This window comes from Lipophrys pholis (assembly GCF_963383615.2).
Source record: "Lipophrys pholis genome assembly, chromosome: 14".
NCBI classification, from domain to species: Eukaryota; Metazoa; Chordata; class Actinopteri; order Blenniiformes; family Blenniidae; genus Lipophrys; species Lipophrys pholis.
Genome location: NC_137633.1, coordinates 17,041,792 through 17,055,734, shown reverse-complemented (window position 1 = coordinate 17,055,734; position 13,943 = coordinate 17,041,792). Strand labels below are relative to the sequence as shown.

Here is a 13,943-nt window from a genome sequence, read left to right as displayed (position 1 = left end):
TACCAAGTCCCAGGAGAACGTGAACTGGGAGTCATGACACTCTGTTGTTATTGTCCGTCTACTCAAGGAGTAGCAGCGCTTTCAAACAGTTGTGATTCCAGTGGCTCGGGGCACCGTCGTCGTGGAAACAGACACCTAAAACACAATGAAAGTTTGAATTTTTCTCTTGAAAACATTGCAGTGTAAATGGCTGACCTCAAAATAACGCATATGTTTTATATAGCGCTCGTCAGGAGACACAAAGATGCTTTACATTGCATTATTCATTCACTCCATGGTGGTAAACTATGTATGTATCCACAGCTGCCCTGGGGCAGGCTGACGGAAGCAAGACTGCCAAATTGTGCCATCGGCACAATACCGTAAGTAACCGAAAAGGTTCAACGGAATCAAGCAATTTGCTAATGAACCTCACAGCCATAATCCTGATAGTGGTCATATTGATCTGTGTTCCAGATGCTGGAAGGTTTTTGGATCATGTTCATCATGCCTTCGCTGTCTGCCTTGGGTGACTGACTCTGGAGCATATTGTTTGGAACTGCAACGCTCTGGAGATCCTTCGCAAGCACTTCTGCCTCCACAAGGACACAATCCAGGAAGGCAGCGCCTCATGTCAGAGATCTGCCAGTTATGTCAGACCAGAATGAGCTTTGAAGGTCTGCCCAGGATCAACTCCAAGGTGACATCCAACCAATCCGGGAACGTCTGAACATCTTTGTGGAACTAATAAAGGCTGAGCATGGGTCTTATTTGTCCCAAAATTTTGTATTTAAAGTTGTTTTGCTATCCTGCTTTTCCTTGATGTTGGATCATATGAGCTGCATTCAGAATCTGCTGTGTCTGTGTGAGCTGGACTGGCTCCGCCCACACATGCCCATCTTGGGAAGAGGAGCGGTGCCATGTGCCAGAGCAGAGCTGCCTAATTGTGAGAGGGTCACAGGGAGGGCCTACCCTGATTGGGATTGGCTAAACCCTCGATGACACTATATAATGTTTGATTTCTGATTCGCTCATTGGAGTAACACACTTTTTGATCATTGAAAGAATCCAGGGTGAGAGATGACAGATTGTCTTCACTGTCATTCCAGGTATGGGGAGGCATCTTACTGTTGGAAAACTATTACAAATTGAATTTTGGATAATATGACCCCTTTAAAGTCTTGATCTACAGTGACGCCCAGTGAGCCCAGAACAGAGATCAGCAACCGTTATGCCCGAAAGAGCCTTTTTCTTTCCTTCTCTTCACCCAATAATCTTGTCTGGAGCCACAAAAGAACTTTTATGTTTAAGTTCATTTAAGAAATCTTAAAACTACAATTATCACTTTGTGTGTTTTTGCTGTTTGGTGACATTTTATGATTTGGTGCATATTTTAGCTAAACACATTTTACACCTTGTACTATTTTCACAAGTGTGAGATAAGATATTACACATTAAAAAAAAATCTCTGAGCTTGTACTTATCTGAGACTTAACTGCATTCAGTTACATAGATTGAATTGGAATTGGAGCAATGAATTGGAATGAAATGCAACCTGTATGACCAAAAGAGACATTTTGGGGATTTTCCACCAAATCAAATTTACCTGGAGCCGCTAAACACATTTAACCTTTAAAATGAGGTGAACACAGCTTTTACAGTTTCATATATACAGTAGTTTTGGCACAAAAACTGTATCTTATGTTGCATTTATGAAGGTTTTATTTCAATTCAGGATGGGGAAACATTTCATTACGTTAAGTTGGGTATCAAGAAAAGACAGGATACAAATTAAATAAGTAATATTCAGTCTTAATATGTGACAGAAAGGATAGAATGAACTATAACCCAGCAAACACTATTTCCAAGGAGGAGTTATAGTTATTGTGCCTTTTTTAAAGTTTTAATTCAAGAGATAAAGGTAATTTTGAAAGATAAAATGTGTATTTAGGCATAATTTAGTGAAAGCTTCAGGGAGCCATTTCATAAGGGCCAAAGGTTCCAGACCCCTGAGCTGACTGAATTGATTTCAATCTCAAATCCTTAAAACGCATTGTTTTCTTTTTTTTCTTTTTTTATATAATTCCAATTTGAATTCGATTCAAATTCGGTTTACCAGAATTCTTTGTTGCTCCGTTTTTTTTATGCTTTCTAAAGGGAGTGCAGGCAGTCAATCGTCCATGTCTGACATGTGGAATAAAGTCAACAATGACCATGTTCAGGATCTACTGGATTCTGACCCATGTTGCAGCAGTCTGCCCTCTAAATAAGATCCCACTCTTCACATGAGAGGTTCTGCTGTTGTACTGAATCCGATCGTAGCGACGAGATTACAGCGGATATTCAGTACAGAAGCTTATGCGTTATACTCATTTCACACAAGTGTTGCACTCTTGCTATTTATTAGTTCACAGCAATAATAATAGTTTTATTTCCATGATCATTTGTTCGGTCTCCACCGGCACACTACTTTAGTATGATTAAATTAACACCAGTTTATCTGCTGATCATCCCCGAGCAGCCACATTTACTACTTCTTTTCACGTATGAGAAAATAAATCCTTTATCTATTGCATACCAAAGTTAGTGGTTACATTCATTCAGAAAAGACCAAATCATGGCATATTTGTTTATTTCTAAATTGAGATACTTTATCAAAGACTACTAAACTAAAACACCAACATGAATCACGTGAAACATAAAATTCAATTTACAATTATCTCCAAACTGTTTTGCATTTCCCAACTTTCTTTTAAGTAGTGGATATGCATATATCCTTGTTTCTATAAAGATCAAGTTTCCTATAGAAGGTTATTCCCTCTTTGGAGAATATTAATTTATTTATTTCCAAATATGTGTGAAAAATGAATAAACAAACAAGAGAAACAAACAATGAATAAAAACAAAAGAGACCCATCCAAATGAGTAATCGAGAGACTAGATATAAAGCCGAGTTGGTTGTCTTTAATATCAGTGACAATAAATGTCAGCGACGTCTTCATAGTCCCATCACGTGGAAATGTAAACTCGATACGACGGCGAAAAGAAAGCCGGCACCCGGCGAAGCTTTTCTTCTCGTCTCTCTCTTCACACATCCGTGGCCCACTTCTGTCAGAAAATTATTCATTCCATTGAGGACAAACCTTTCTCTTGGAAAGCCCGGATATAGAATCGTGTGTTTCTTATGACAGCTAATCAGGGAGCGTCCGTCAGCCCTCGCCCAGAGACCCAGGCCGAGATAAGACACTTTACCTCCCACCACTGCTTTTACCTGTCGATAGAAAAAAAATCGTGGATACGCAAAATCCTGAAGTGGCAGCCTTTGAAGGGCCAGGTTGAAAGAACGATTCCCCCCGATGTCATTCACAGATAAAACTTTTATTTATAAAACAATTCCATGAGAATGGAGCGTTCACATTCATTGGTGTGCTAGCGTTAAAGGCCTGGTGGAGTCGAGCTGAAAGAGGAGAGGACGCAGCGGATCGCCTTTTTTTCATTACAGTACCTCACTGTGGACTTTACGCAAAAGGCAAACAACTTATATAAAAATATCAGCTGCGTTTATTGCAAATTCCTGCCTTGATTCTCATCTGTACAGTGTCAAGTATGTATGTGTAGATGCTTCAGAGATAGAAAAGAGTGTATATATATATGAATATATACACACACACACAAGGTACGTATAAACATGAAAAGAAACATTATTGCGGTTTAAATCAGTCAGAGAAAAGCGCTCCCAATGCACACACTGGAAATTACAATCTTCAGCAAAAATCCAGTCAAAGTGAATAAAGAAACTGCATCGTCTTTTTTTTTTTTTTTTCTTTTTCCTTTCTAACTACAAAAACTGATCAAATCTGTAGCCAAGAGTTCAAGACTTCACCCAAAAGGATTCTCAGCTGATTTATAATGAATCAAATCTGGTAATAAATAGAAACAGCAGTAATAACATTTAAAAAAAAAAAAAACCCTGTACAGATAAAAATATTTCAAATATATAGGCAACAGTGTACGTTAGTGCACAAAATACAGCCCAAAAAAAAAAAGAAGAAAAAGGCTTCATTGTGGAGGTAATTCTCCTTCTTGTCTGTTTAGGTCAGGTTCAGATCTTCATTGCAGCTTTTTGGGTGAATCAGATGAAACCGTTTCTTCTCTCAGTGCCCACTTTCATTTATCGAAAATACAGTTTGTACTCCTGGAGATCTATAGTGTCCAGTTGCTTTTGAGCCAAGCATTACCAAAGCCACTGCCTGAGACCCTCCATCTGAATATGCTGTGGTTATTATTCACCGGCGCTGGGCTTCACCCGCTCTCATCGTTTCAGATTGACAGACGAGGACGTTCTCCCCGTTTTACCAGAGAAAAGGTCAAAAACCAAATAAGAACTGCCAATCAGCCGAGCTGCGGGGGCATCTGGAGCAGAATCTGTCACTGGAATGGTCTGAGGAGGAGGCCGAGCGCAGAGAGCTGACCAGAACGCAGATACACATCAGTGCTCGGCAGATTCATTGCAGTCATTATCGTCAGGACAGAAATCACCTCGCCTCGCCCTCCTCCCGGCGGAGGAACTGGGTCCGCCGGCCAAATCCGCTTCGCTCAGAATGGATCCTTCACGCTTAACCTTTCGGAGGCAGGTGTGAGACACACTAAACTGCCTTTCGAGTCCGGCCGTGGCTTCAATTAGCCAGATGGGTTTCCCACCTTGTGGCGCCGGATCGACCCGTTCAGCTCGGTAGAAGGTAGGAGGCCGAGCCGTACTACGAGGAGGGCAGGTTTCCAGAGTCTGTGGCGCCGCTCTCAGTTTGATCATAGAAGCAGTCTTCGTTCACGACAGAAGTCAGACTCTGGACGCTGAACTCTCTCTCCAGCAGCGCGTTGAGGTCCACCCCTCCGGACGCCGACGCCACGTCCGTCTGACTGTCCAGGGAGCGGCTGGTCTCCTTCATGTGCAGCAGTGCGCCCTGGCTCCTCCTCGGACTGCTGCTTTTCCTCTTACAGGGGCTGAAGTGTCCACGCACCAGCTTGTGTTGGAGCTCGGGAGTGTCGCCGGCGACCTCGGGCTGAACGCAGGGTGCCTGAGCGCCTTTGGGCACGGCGTCCTCCGACAGTTTGAGGTGGAGGAACTGAACCTCGATGGCGCTGGCCGGGGACACGCTGTCTCCGCTGTCCCTCCTCGCTCCTTCGCTGAAACCGTCGTCGTCCTCGTCGCTTAAGATATCGGACTCTTTCACCGAAGCGGAGCGCGGCTGAGCGGCCGACCCTCGAGCCCCGGGCCAGTTCTGCCGGGGGGGAGAGTCGGAGGAGACGCAGGCCGGAGGAGCGCCGGACAGACTGTGGGTGCCGCTGCTCAGGCTCCCCTCGTCGGAGTCCAGCCGGGGATTCCCGCCCGGCATGGACGGCTCTCCGAGCGGCTGCTTACCCAGCCACGAGGCCCTGGACGAACCTGCCGACAAAAGGTGCGGATTTAAGTCGACAGCACTCAACGAAAAGCATTTCATGACCTAAAAAGTCAGATCCAATCATGAGTAAAGTATCCGCGGGTTTTGGGATTACACGGGCGACGATTCTAAGAACCAGGCGACCTCGGGTTCCCGCAGTAATCTCACTTTTATGGAAATGATTTCCATGGAGAAATATCGCCTCCGTAAAGCGGAGGGATCCTTCTCTGAGAGCTCACCTAGCCTGGCGGAGGAGGGCAGGACGCTGCGTAGGGGCGCCAGGCGCTCCTTACCGCCGCGCTCCAGCGTGGCGTCGCTCCTCGTGTTCCTCCTCACGTTCTCCCGGAGGATGGAGCGGATCACCTTGATGACGCTGACCTTGCTCTCCGGCGCGCTGGTGGAGAAACATCAGAGGTAACGTGAGCGCGCTGAAGCCGATTCCAGAAGCTAAATATAGACGGGCAGGAGACTTCCGCCGCGTCCCAGGAGAAACGGCTGATTTAATTCATTAGGAGTGATCCCAATTTCACAGTGTGTAATGAGAATTACCAATTTGGTCACAGACTTCAGCCGCACTACTCCGTCATGCAGACAGGTCGGGATATTTACCGTCGGTGGAAATATCCCGGCCATGATAGAAAATCAAGTGGTTTTATAATCCAAGACTCCCAAAAAAGGGTTGGGACGACACGTAGAAGGAAAAGAAAACACTGTGTTTGCATATAAATATGATGACAGGCTTGGTTCACCAGCGTGTCACAGCTCAGATTCTGGAGTTTTAGTGGAGGAATTCTGTTCCATTCTTATCCGATGAAGGATTTCAGCTGCTTTCTAGTCCTGTTAGTAAAATGTTTTCAGTTGATTAAACGGACTGTTGACAGGTCGGGTCATGCTGGCAATTTCTTTCCTTCCTCGAAAGAGACGTCTGGATGTGAACAGATGTTATTCTAAAGCCTCTGCACACATCTCAGCATCAGTGCTGCTTTTCTTAGTGTCGATACCTTATATGTTCTACCGTGCTACTTGTGAGCCGACGTTGAACATCTGGTTTGTTTGTCTGTTATTGTGTGAATTCAATGTGCCTTTATGAGGATCGTCTGGTTTCATCCCAAACGTTTTGGGAATTTGACATTTTTGTTCGTTCACTAAAGAACCTATCACGTATTAAAGACATGAACAGGTTTTAATTAGAACGCATGCAGTTTGACCTTTAGCACCCATCAGGTGCGTCAAACATGTGGCCCGCACTTCACCACAAAAAGTATTAATCCTGGGTCACAGAGTCACTTTGTAAAGTGTAAAACTACGACAGGAAGAACAGACTGGCATTCTTCATCAGATTTTAAATACATAATAAGTGTGTTCGCCAGCATTTCACTAATCCATTTCTGTTCTGTGGCCACTAAACTAAAATGAGTTTGACGCGCCGTCGGTACATAAAACAAAGAATGAAAAGAATAATGAGCCAAACTGTCCATTTCGAAGATGTATCACAGATTGGAGATCATTTCCACTTGAAGCAAACCTTGTGACAAATGGACTCTATTGTTGGCTTGTTGACTGCTTGTAGTTGTTTTGTTGTTTGTTTTTTTTAGATCTCAGCAATCAGTCCGAGTGCAAAATTAACATCAGCACAATTTGTTGCCTAAACGAGCCATTATTGCTGGCGTTAAAAGGCCGGACTGTGGAATCCATCCACTAGTGTTCACGTGTGATTACTGCAGGAAGCTTTTAACACTGACCTGCTGCACAGCTGGAAGACGGTCTCCGGTCTGCCTTCCACCTCGGAGCGGGAGTGAATCAGCTCCCAGATGCAGCTGCTGTCCGTGCCGGCTCCTACAGGAGTCAAAAAAGGAGAAGCTTTTTAATCACACAGTCCAAATACGGTTTGTGGAGATAAGCTGGGGGGTGGTGGGGGGGGGGGGCTGCAGGGAAATGCCAGCTGAGGGGCACGCGTGCGGTCGAGCTCAGGTGATGCAGGAACAAAAAGAAAGCGCAGAAAGATTTAGTGAGGGTGCTTAGCGAGTGATTAAGTGGGGATAACGCGGCGGCGCGCTGGCCTCTTACCTGCGGTATTTCCCAGTCTGACCTGCAGCGCCGAGAGCGGGATGAGCCAGCGGAACTTGAAGGGGTCCGCGTCGCCGTGAGAAAGTGCCGAGCGAGGGTTCGTCTGGCCAAAAGGAAGAGCCAGGGTTAACGCACCAGAAACTCTTGACATTCACAGCATGGGGGAGAGACAGACAAACAACAGTTACCATCTTCTTCTTCAGCTTGTTGTTTTCCCTGTAGACCAATATCACTGCTTTCTTGAACACTGCGAGAGAGAGAGAGAGAGAGAGAGAGAGAGAGAGAGAGAGAGAGAGAGAGAGAGAGAGAGAGAGAGAGAGAGAGAGAGAGAGAGAGAGAGAGAGAGAGAGAGAGAGAAAGAAAGAAAGAGAGAGAGAGCACATCAGCGTCTTAGTTTTGACTGCGACTGCCTCCTGGGGAAAGCCGACTGAAGGAGCACAACCCACAGAAGCATTTTAGATGCCAGCTTGAAGCCTTAAAGCATATATCAGCGTTACAGCTCCGGATATTAAAATTCACAGGGCTCAGTTTCAGAGCTGCTGCACACACTCCGCAACAAACCCAACGCACTTGAAATACAAACATCCACGAGTGAGTTTCAGTGTTGGGAATAACACACTATAAATAAGGCAATAGTGTAACGTCACTGCCTGCAGTATTGGGTACTGATAATTGGGTTTGTCGGGTATGACAACATGGGAGACGCCGTCACGCTCTCTCTGGCCTGCTCTTTAGCTTCTGTCTCGCCGCTGTTCGCTGGAAAAAGATGGGAGTCACTTTCCCCATCTCAGAGGGAAATAAAAGATAAGAGCGACATTAGATACTAGATTAAAATAGACGCAGCGCGAGAGCCGTGGGTTGAAGACAACATTGTTGATCTGTTTCTGGTACTTTATTAGAGTACAGAATGATCTTCCTGTGTGTGTATTTACATATACGTGTATATATATATATATATATATATATATATACACTCACACTCACACAATAAAGTAAATGAATCGATTTGAAGCGTCGAGGAAAAACCCCAGCGGGACTCACCAAACACGGTCATTTCAGGGTCTTTTCTCATGCGGCCCAGCGACGGATGAGGGTTGAGCCACACCACTGAGGAATGCATGAGAAACTCTCCCATAGAAATCTCTGTGACCTGCCAGGGAAACACGGGAGACAGTTCAGAAATAAGAAGAGAATAACAGAGCAGGCTTTTGGCAGCAGTGTGGGATACATACTAACCCCCCCCAACAAACACGACCAGCCTTTGTTTGTGCAGTTTCTTTCCTTTTTTATTTTTTTTACTTTACCTCTATATGCTCTTTAAGAGCAGTTTGAATACATTGAAAACATATAGCGCTCCAGACAGCATCATTTAGCATTCACTTTGAATATTTATACCGCGGTGGTTACCAGCTGATTCTATCAGTCTGTAAATGTATTCGATCCCTGGAGGGAGCTCACAGAGGACGGCGTAAACAACACCAGCTCCCCTCTGATGTTCTGATAGCTGCTTTAAACTGTGAGGAGAAGTTTAGATTTCTAATTCCACTCCTTTAGCAAGTGTTCCAATGTGTTAACAGTCATCCAAGTCAATAAGCCATGCATGCCAGCCGCCGCAATATTAGGTACAGCTGCTCGGCAGGTGGTGAGCGACGCACGAGGAAACGTTCAGACACAATCGCAACAACCTGAGGTCTAAACGTGACGAGGTCCAGGAAATGTGATTGATGGTGCCAGATGAGCTATTCTGAGTAGTTCGCACACCGTCGATCTGCTGGGATTTTCCCACCGACATTTTTCTCGCGGTAGCGTCCTAGTTGCTAAACAAAATATTAAGTGAGCTTTTTTTGTAATCCAAGATGGTTTGCTGATTTTAGAGGAGAATCCTAGTTATGCCAAAAAAAACGAGGCAAAAGTAACCAACAAGTGGCTCATTAGGACTAATCTAGACAGAGTCACAGCAGAGGTGCAAACACTCTCAGCTAAAAATAGGACACAATGGACGATCAGGTCTGATGAGTTTCGATCTCTGCTGATACATTTGAACGAGTTCAGTTCAGTTAAAAACCATTCTGTTTATCCCAAATGGGCAATTCATTCACAGCTTTCTGACGTGCACCCAAACCACAATCAAACAATCAATATGTACGTGTCAATGTCTCGCTGCTCCGTTGTGCAGGGATCATCACCGAGAGTCACAGGACCAAAGATCCACGATTTAACTGGATGCACGACCAGGGATTGTTTGTGCGAGAATTGGAAGAGCACCACTATAAATGCAGGACTGAACTGAGCATCCACCTCTTTATCGTAGCCGGTCTGCTCTGCAACCAGTTGATCAAACACCGAGCCGTAGTCCTCGTAGATCTTCTGCATCTCATTGATGTGGCTGGCAACCTTCTCCATGGCTTTCAGGGCCTCTGCACACAGAGAGGAACAAACAAGAGTCCTGTCGTTAGCACTTATGTGTCTGCTTTGCATTACAGCGGCAGAAAATCATTTGTTCATAGCGTGGCGATTCATTGGCGGCCAGGATCGTCACACCATGTTTGCAAGCATGATGTAATAGCATGAGTCTGAATTTGACAGACGCGAAAAATGCCTTTATTTATAGCGTTGCCGCGCGTGGGCGTGCGTCCATGAATGTGTTCCCCCTTTTCCTACCGGTGAGGTGGTAGTGCTCCTCGCTGTCAGCGTCCGTGAGGGAGACCAGCTCTCGCAGCAGCAGGGGGTACTTAAGTACCCTCTGCACCGGTTTAATCAGGTAGGACTCCAGGGTGGAGGAGTGCTGCTTGGTGGGGTTCCTCGCAGCCAGGAATTCTTTGAAGGCCTGATCAGTTTTAGCTGGGAAAAAAATAAAAAGAAGAAATATTCGGTGAGTAATGACAGATACCTCATCAGTTCACCGCCTTTGTTATTGAGCTCAATGAATGAACTGTGCAATGGTGCAATAACGTATCTCCAGCAGGGGGTGGTGTAGGCTTCTCCACCTGCCATGTCCACTGCAGTGTCACAATGTAAATATCAGCATCAATTAAGCCCATCAAGCCCCCCCCTCCCCCCTGCACAGTTGCGGCAAGTTGCTTAAACACTAAAGCTGTCTGCTGAAACCGCCGAGTTGGGACGCTTCATTTATGCCGCAGCCAAGGGCCCCGTGTGTGAAATGGCACGCATAATCCATAACAGGGCCTTCTGTAAAGGTGGTGACATTTTCCCAGAGCAGTATGCTTCCACAACGCTTACTGAGGGGGGCCATTAAAGTATTAATTATAACACTCCCAGCCACAGACAGGCAGCCGCATCCTCACCTCCCTGAGTAATTGGCAGGCAATTAACGAGTCGACAAATAAACAGAGAAACTAAGGCAACACGGGGCCTGTGGCATGAGGGTGGGGGGGGGGGTTTGGAGATGGCAGAGACGAGCGTGTAATTACTTAAAGGCTCAACGAACACCCACAAGTTCTCCTCGTGTCCTCGGATCGGTGTCCACGCTCACGCTGGGCCAACTCTCTACCCACCGTTTTGGATGTTCTTAACTGTAACAGGCAATTATTGCAGCAAATGTTCTATTATTAGCCGGCTTTCACCGAGCGCAACGCAGCTCACCATCGCGGACAAACAATAGAGTGCATTCAAACTGTGAGCGGAGTTACTTGATCCTGACACCTTCTGCCCTCACGCCAACGTTCGCGGAGCCACTTCAGAATGATCTCAAAGGCGAGATTGCAGGTGCTTTTGAAGAGGACAGTCATTTCTTCAGCACTTTTGTGTGAGTGAGAACAATCTGTGGTGAAAATTAGAGGCTTTCATCTCGGAAAAAAAAAGCGAGACTTTATTTAGCACAACATATAATTTACATAATATTCATAATCAGGAACGTTTAACTGCACTTCAGTGTCCCCAGTGTTGTTTCGTAACCCTATTTGCCACACGTTATTCTCCTCCAAGGTAATTCTGACCCATCAGTGGTTTTTCTGGGGGGTTTTGTTCTATTCCTTTCTAATCCTATTAAACATCCTGCCGGTGCTTACTTCGAGGAATATCCCACACAATTCGGGTAATGGGGCAGATTTAAGCAGTACGGGGAGGCAATTTGGTACCCCCCCACCACCACCTTCCTACATAGGCGAAGCAGCCAATCTTCTTACATTTCTCTATGCACTGGGCAGCGCTCCCAAACTGTGGCACATAAATCAACTTTAAACATTTCCACAGTGTCTCACGCTGCAAGAGAAACGGGTATTATTGAGAAGTTTTCATGGTTGCATAATGTTGGACAAGGTTATACGAAGCCTGTGTATTTATTTAAACATCTAACAAATTTGAATGTTTTCATACCGTTGATCGTGACATTAGAAGGGGGGGGGGGGGGGGCATTATTTATTCATGCACATCCCTGAAGCAGTGCTAGTTATGTCTTTAAAAGGTGGTGGATTTACTTAACACAAATCAATTTTCCTCATCACTTCGTGTTAAACACTTCATGGCTGATTCATTAAGTTTGATTGGAGTCACATCAGCTGGAGGAAGATGACAATAAGTACAGGTTATTTTAGTCTGTCTGAGTTAATCACTCATTGATTCTTCTATTTTCCAACGCGAGTACTCTCGATAGGGGGTCACGCAACTCGGAATAACAAATGATGATGAGAAGAAGCAGGAACATGTGAGCCGAGATAAAATACCCACATGTAAACCGGAGCAAACCGCTCTTATAAAGGAGAACTAATGTTGATTTAGTGGATTTCGATGCATCTCCAAACAATAGGTTGACCATATTTTCACACTTAATCCCGGCCTTGTGACAGATAACACTCAGGGTAAAGTGGAAGTACTGTATGGTGCAACGCATCAGCCAATTCTAATACAGGCTTAATAGTTTGTTTAATAAGAGCGAAAAAAAAAAAAACTGAGAAAAAAAGAGAAAAAGCTAAGTCTAACTGCTTGCCGCATAATTTTTGTTTTGACTTCAGAAAAGTTTTTCATTTACATGGCAATGTTTATAAAACAGTATCAGTTCACACAGAAACAGCAGAATCGATAGAAAATGTCATTTTCATGTAGGGACACTAGTGGGTGCTGTTTCTATAGAATAAAAAACACCTATGTAAGCGTGTAGAAAACAATGAAGCTCCTTCGATCTGTCTTTCTTCGTCGTCTCCACAAGTGATCCAGATCATACGTCTAGTAAATGCTCACTTTATTGGACAAGGGTTGTTAAATTCAGGAGTGAACAGTACACACTGCATCCAGTGCTGTGACTGAATCCTTCTCGCACAGCAATATCTACTATGACGGTAGTGCGCATGTGCAGTATCAACACAACAGAGGAGCTGCGTTTTCTCCGTTTCCACGGAGATGAAGTCGGAGCGTTTTCAAAAAGTTGTGTTTTCCATGGTTCTGAATACCGTCGTGGAAACGGACACCCAGAACACAACAAAAGTTTTCCGTTTCCACTTGAAAACACTGTCGTGACTTAGCGTCAGTTTTTTTTGTCAGATATAACGGATACTCAGATGTGAGTTATTGTCTGGAAAATACAGTAATTTTAACTATGTTCATAATTTCATAGTAGTATTGAGTTTCTAGCACAAAGTCAAATCGTCACATCGTCACACACCAACGTGCATCTGTGTGCAAGGAGGTGGAGGAGACGCAGGGTGCTTGCAGTAAATTGGGAGAGGCATCACTCACCTCACTCTCATTCCCTGTCTCACTCTGGGACATTTACTTTCATACATAATTGATTTGCTTCCCAAAAGAGCAGGCCGAACCCTCAGCAGCGAGCGCCGTGAGGTGACTGTGATGCAACACAGGTGCAAGGAAGCCGAATTTAGCCGAGGTGGGGCTGACTCCAGATTAGACATATTTATCAATCTCCATGTGCAGCGGCAGTGTATTCGTGCAGCCATGTGTGGATGGTGTGCAAGTGTGTGTCGTACCTCTCTCCAGGACCTTTTGGACCTTGATGTGGTTTGCGCAGAAGCCACTGTACAGTTTGAAGTGGTCGGCATAGTAGAGAAATGAGCCCCCGAGAGAAAAAAGCAGCTTCTGGGAGGCGAAAAAAAAAAAGGCACAAAAGTAGAAGTGAGGATGAAAGAGTGTGAACATGTGAAGTCATGACTGCAGCACCGTGTCCTTCATTCTCTTGGGAGACGATTCCCCCCCCCCCGCGCCAGTCCTCGCCTTTTCACCTAACCCTCAGAGCACAGTGGCTTTCAGCAGCTCAAAATCCAACCAGTGATCCACCGCTTGGATCAATAGACCCCACACCTTGTCATGTCAAGCCCATAAATCAGCTGTCGCTGCTCCTGTCACCTGGGCTCAATTATTTATAAAGCTCCAGAGCTCAAAGATCACGCCCGTCTTTGGAATTGTGGCTAAAAATTGCCTGGTATGAGAATAATGTTGTGTATGCTCATGAAATCCACGTCGCGTCTTCAGACATCTAATCAATAGTGC

The 13,943-nt window shown here is 45.1% G+C and overlaps 1 protein-coding gene across 1 annotated transcript in view; it reads right to left on the bottom strand.

Moving 5' to 3' along the window:
• Nucleotides 1–3,335: 3,335 nt before the first annotated feature.
• tiam2a (TIAM Rac1 associated GEF 2a) overlaps nucleotides 3,336–13,943 on the bottom strand; it is an 82,378-nt gene continuing 71,770 nt past the window's right edge. Inside the window, exons 18-26 of the mRNA XM_080479863.1 lie at nucleotides 13,424–13,532; nucleotides 10,146–10,325; nucleotides 9,783–9,901; nucleotides 8,526–8,634; nucleotides 7,673–7,731; nucleotides 7,485–7,587; nucleotides 7,160–7,253; nucleotides 5,657–5,811; nucleotides 3,336–5,422 (exon numbers count right to left, since the gene is read on the bottom strand). Coding sequence (XP_080335989.1) covers nucleotides 4,737–5,422; nucleotides 5,657–5,811; nucleotides 7,160–7,253; nucleotides 7,485–7,587; nucleotides 7,673–7,731; nucleotides 8,526–8,634; nucleotides 9,783–9,901; nucleotides 10,146–10,325; nucleotides 13,424–13,532 — 1,614 coding nt within the window. The 3' untranslated portion in view covers nucleotides 3,336–4,736. The remainder of the gene's footprint in view (nucleotides 5,423–5,656; nucleotides 5,812–7,159; nucleotides 7,254–7,484; nucleotides 7,588–7,672; nucleotides 7,732–8,525; nucleotides 8,635–9,782; nucleotides 9,902–10,145; nucleotides 10,326–13,423; nucleotides 13,533–13,943) is intronic.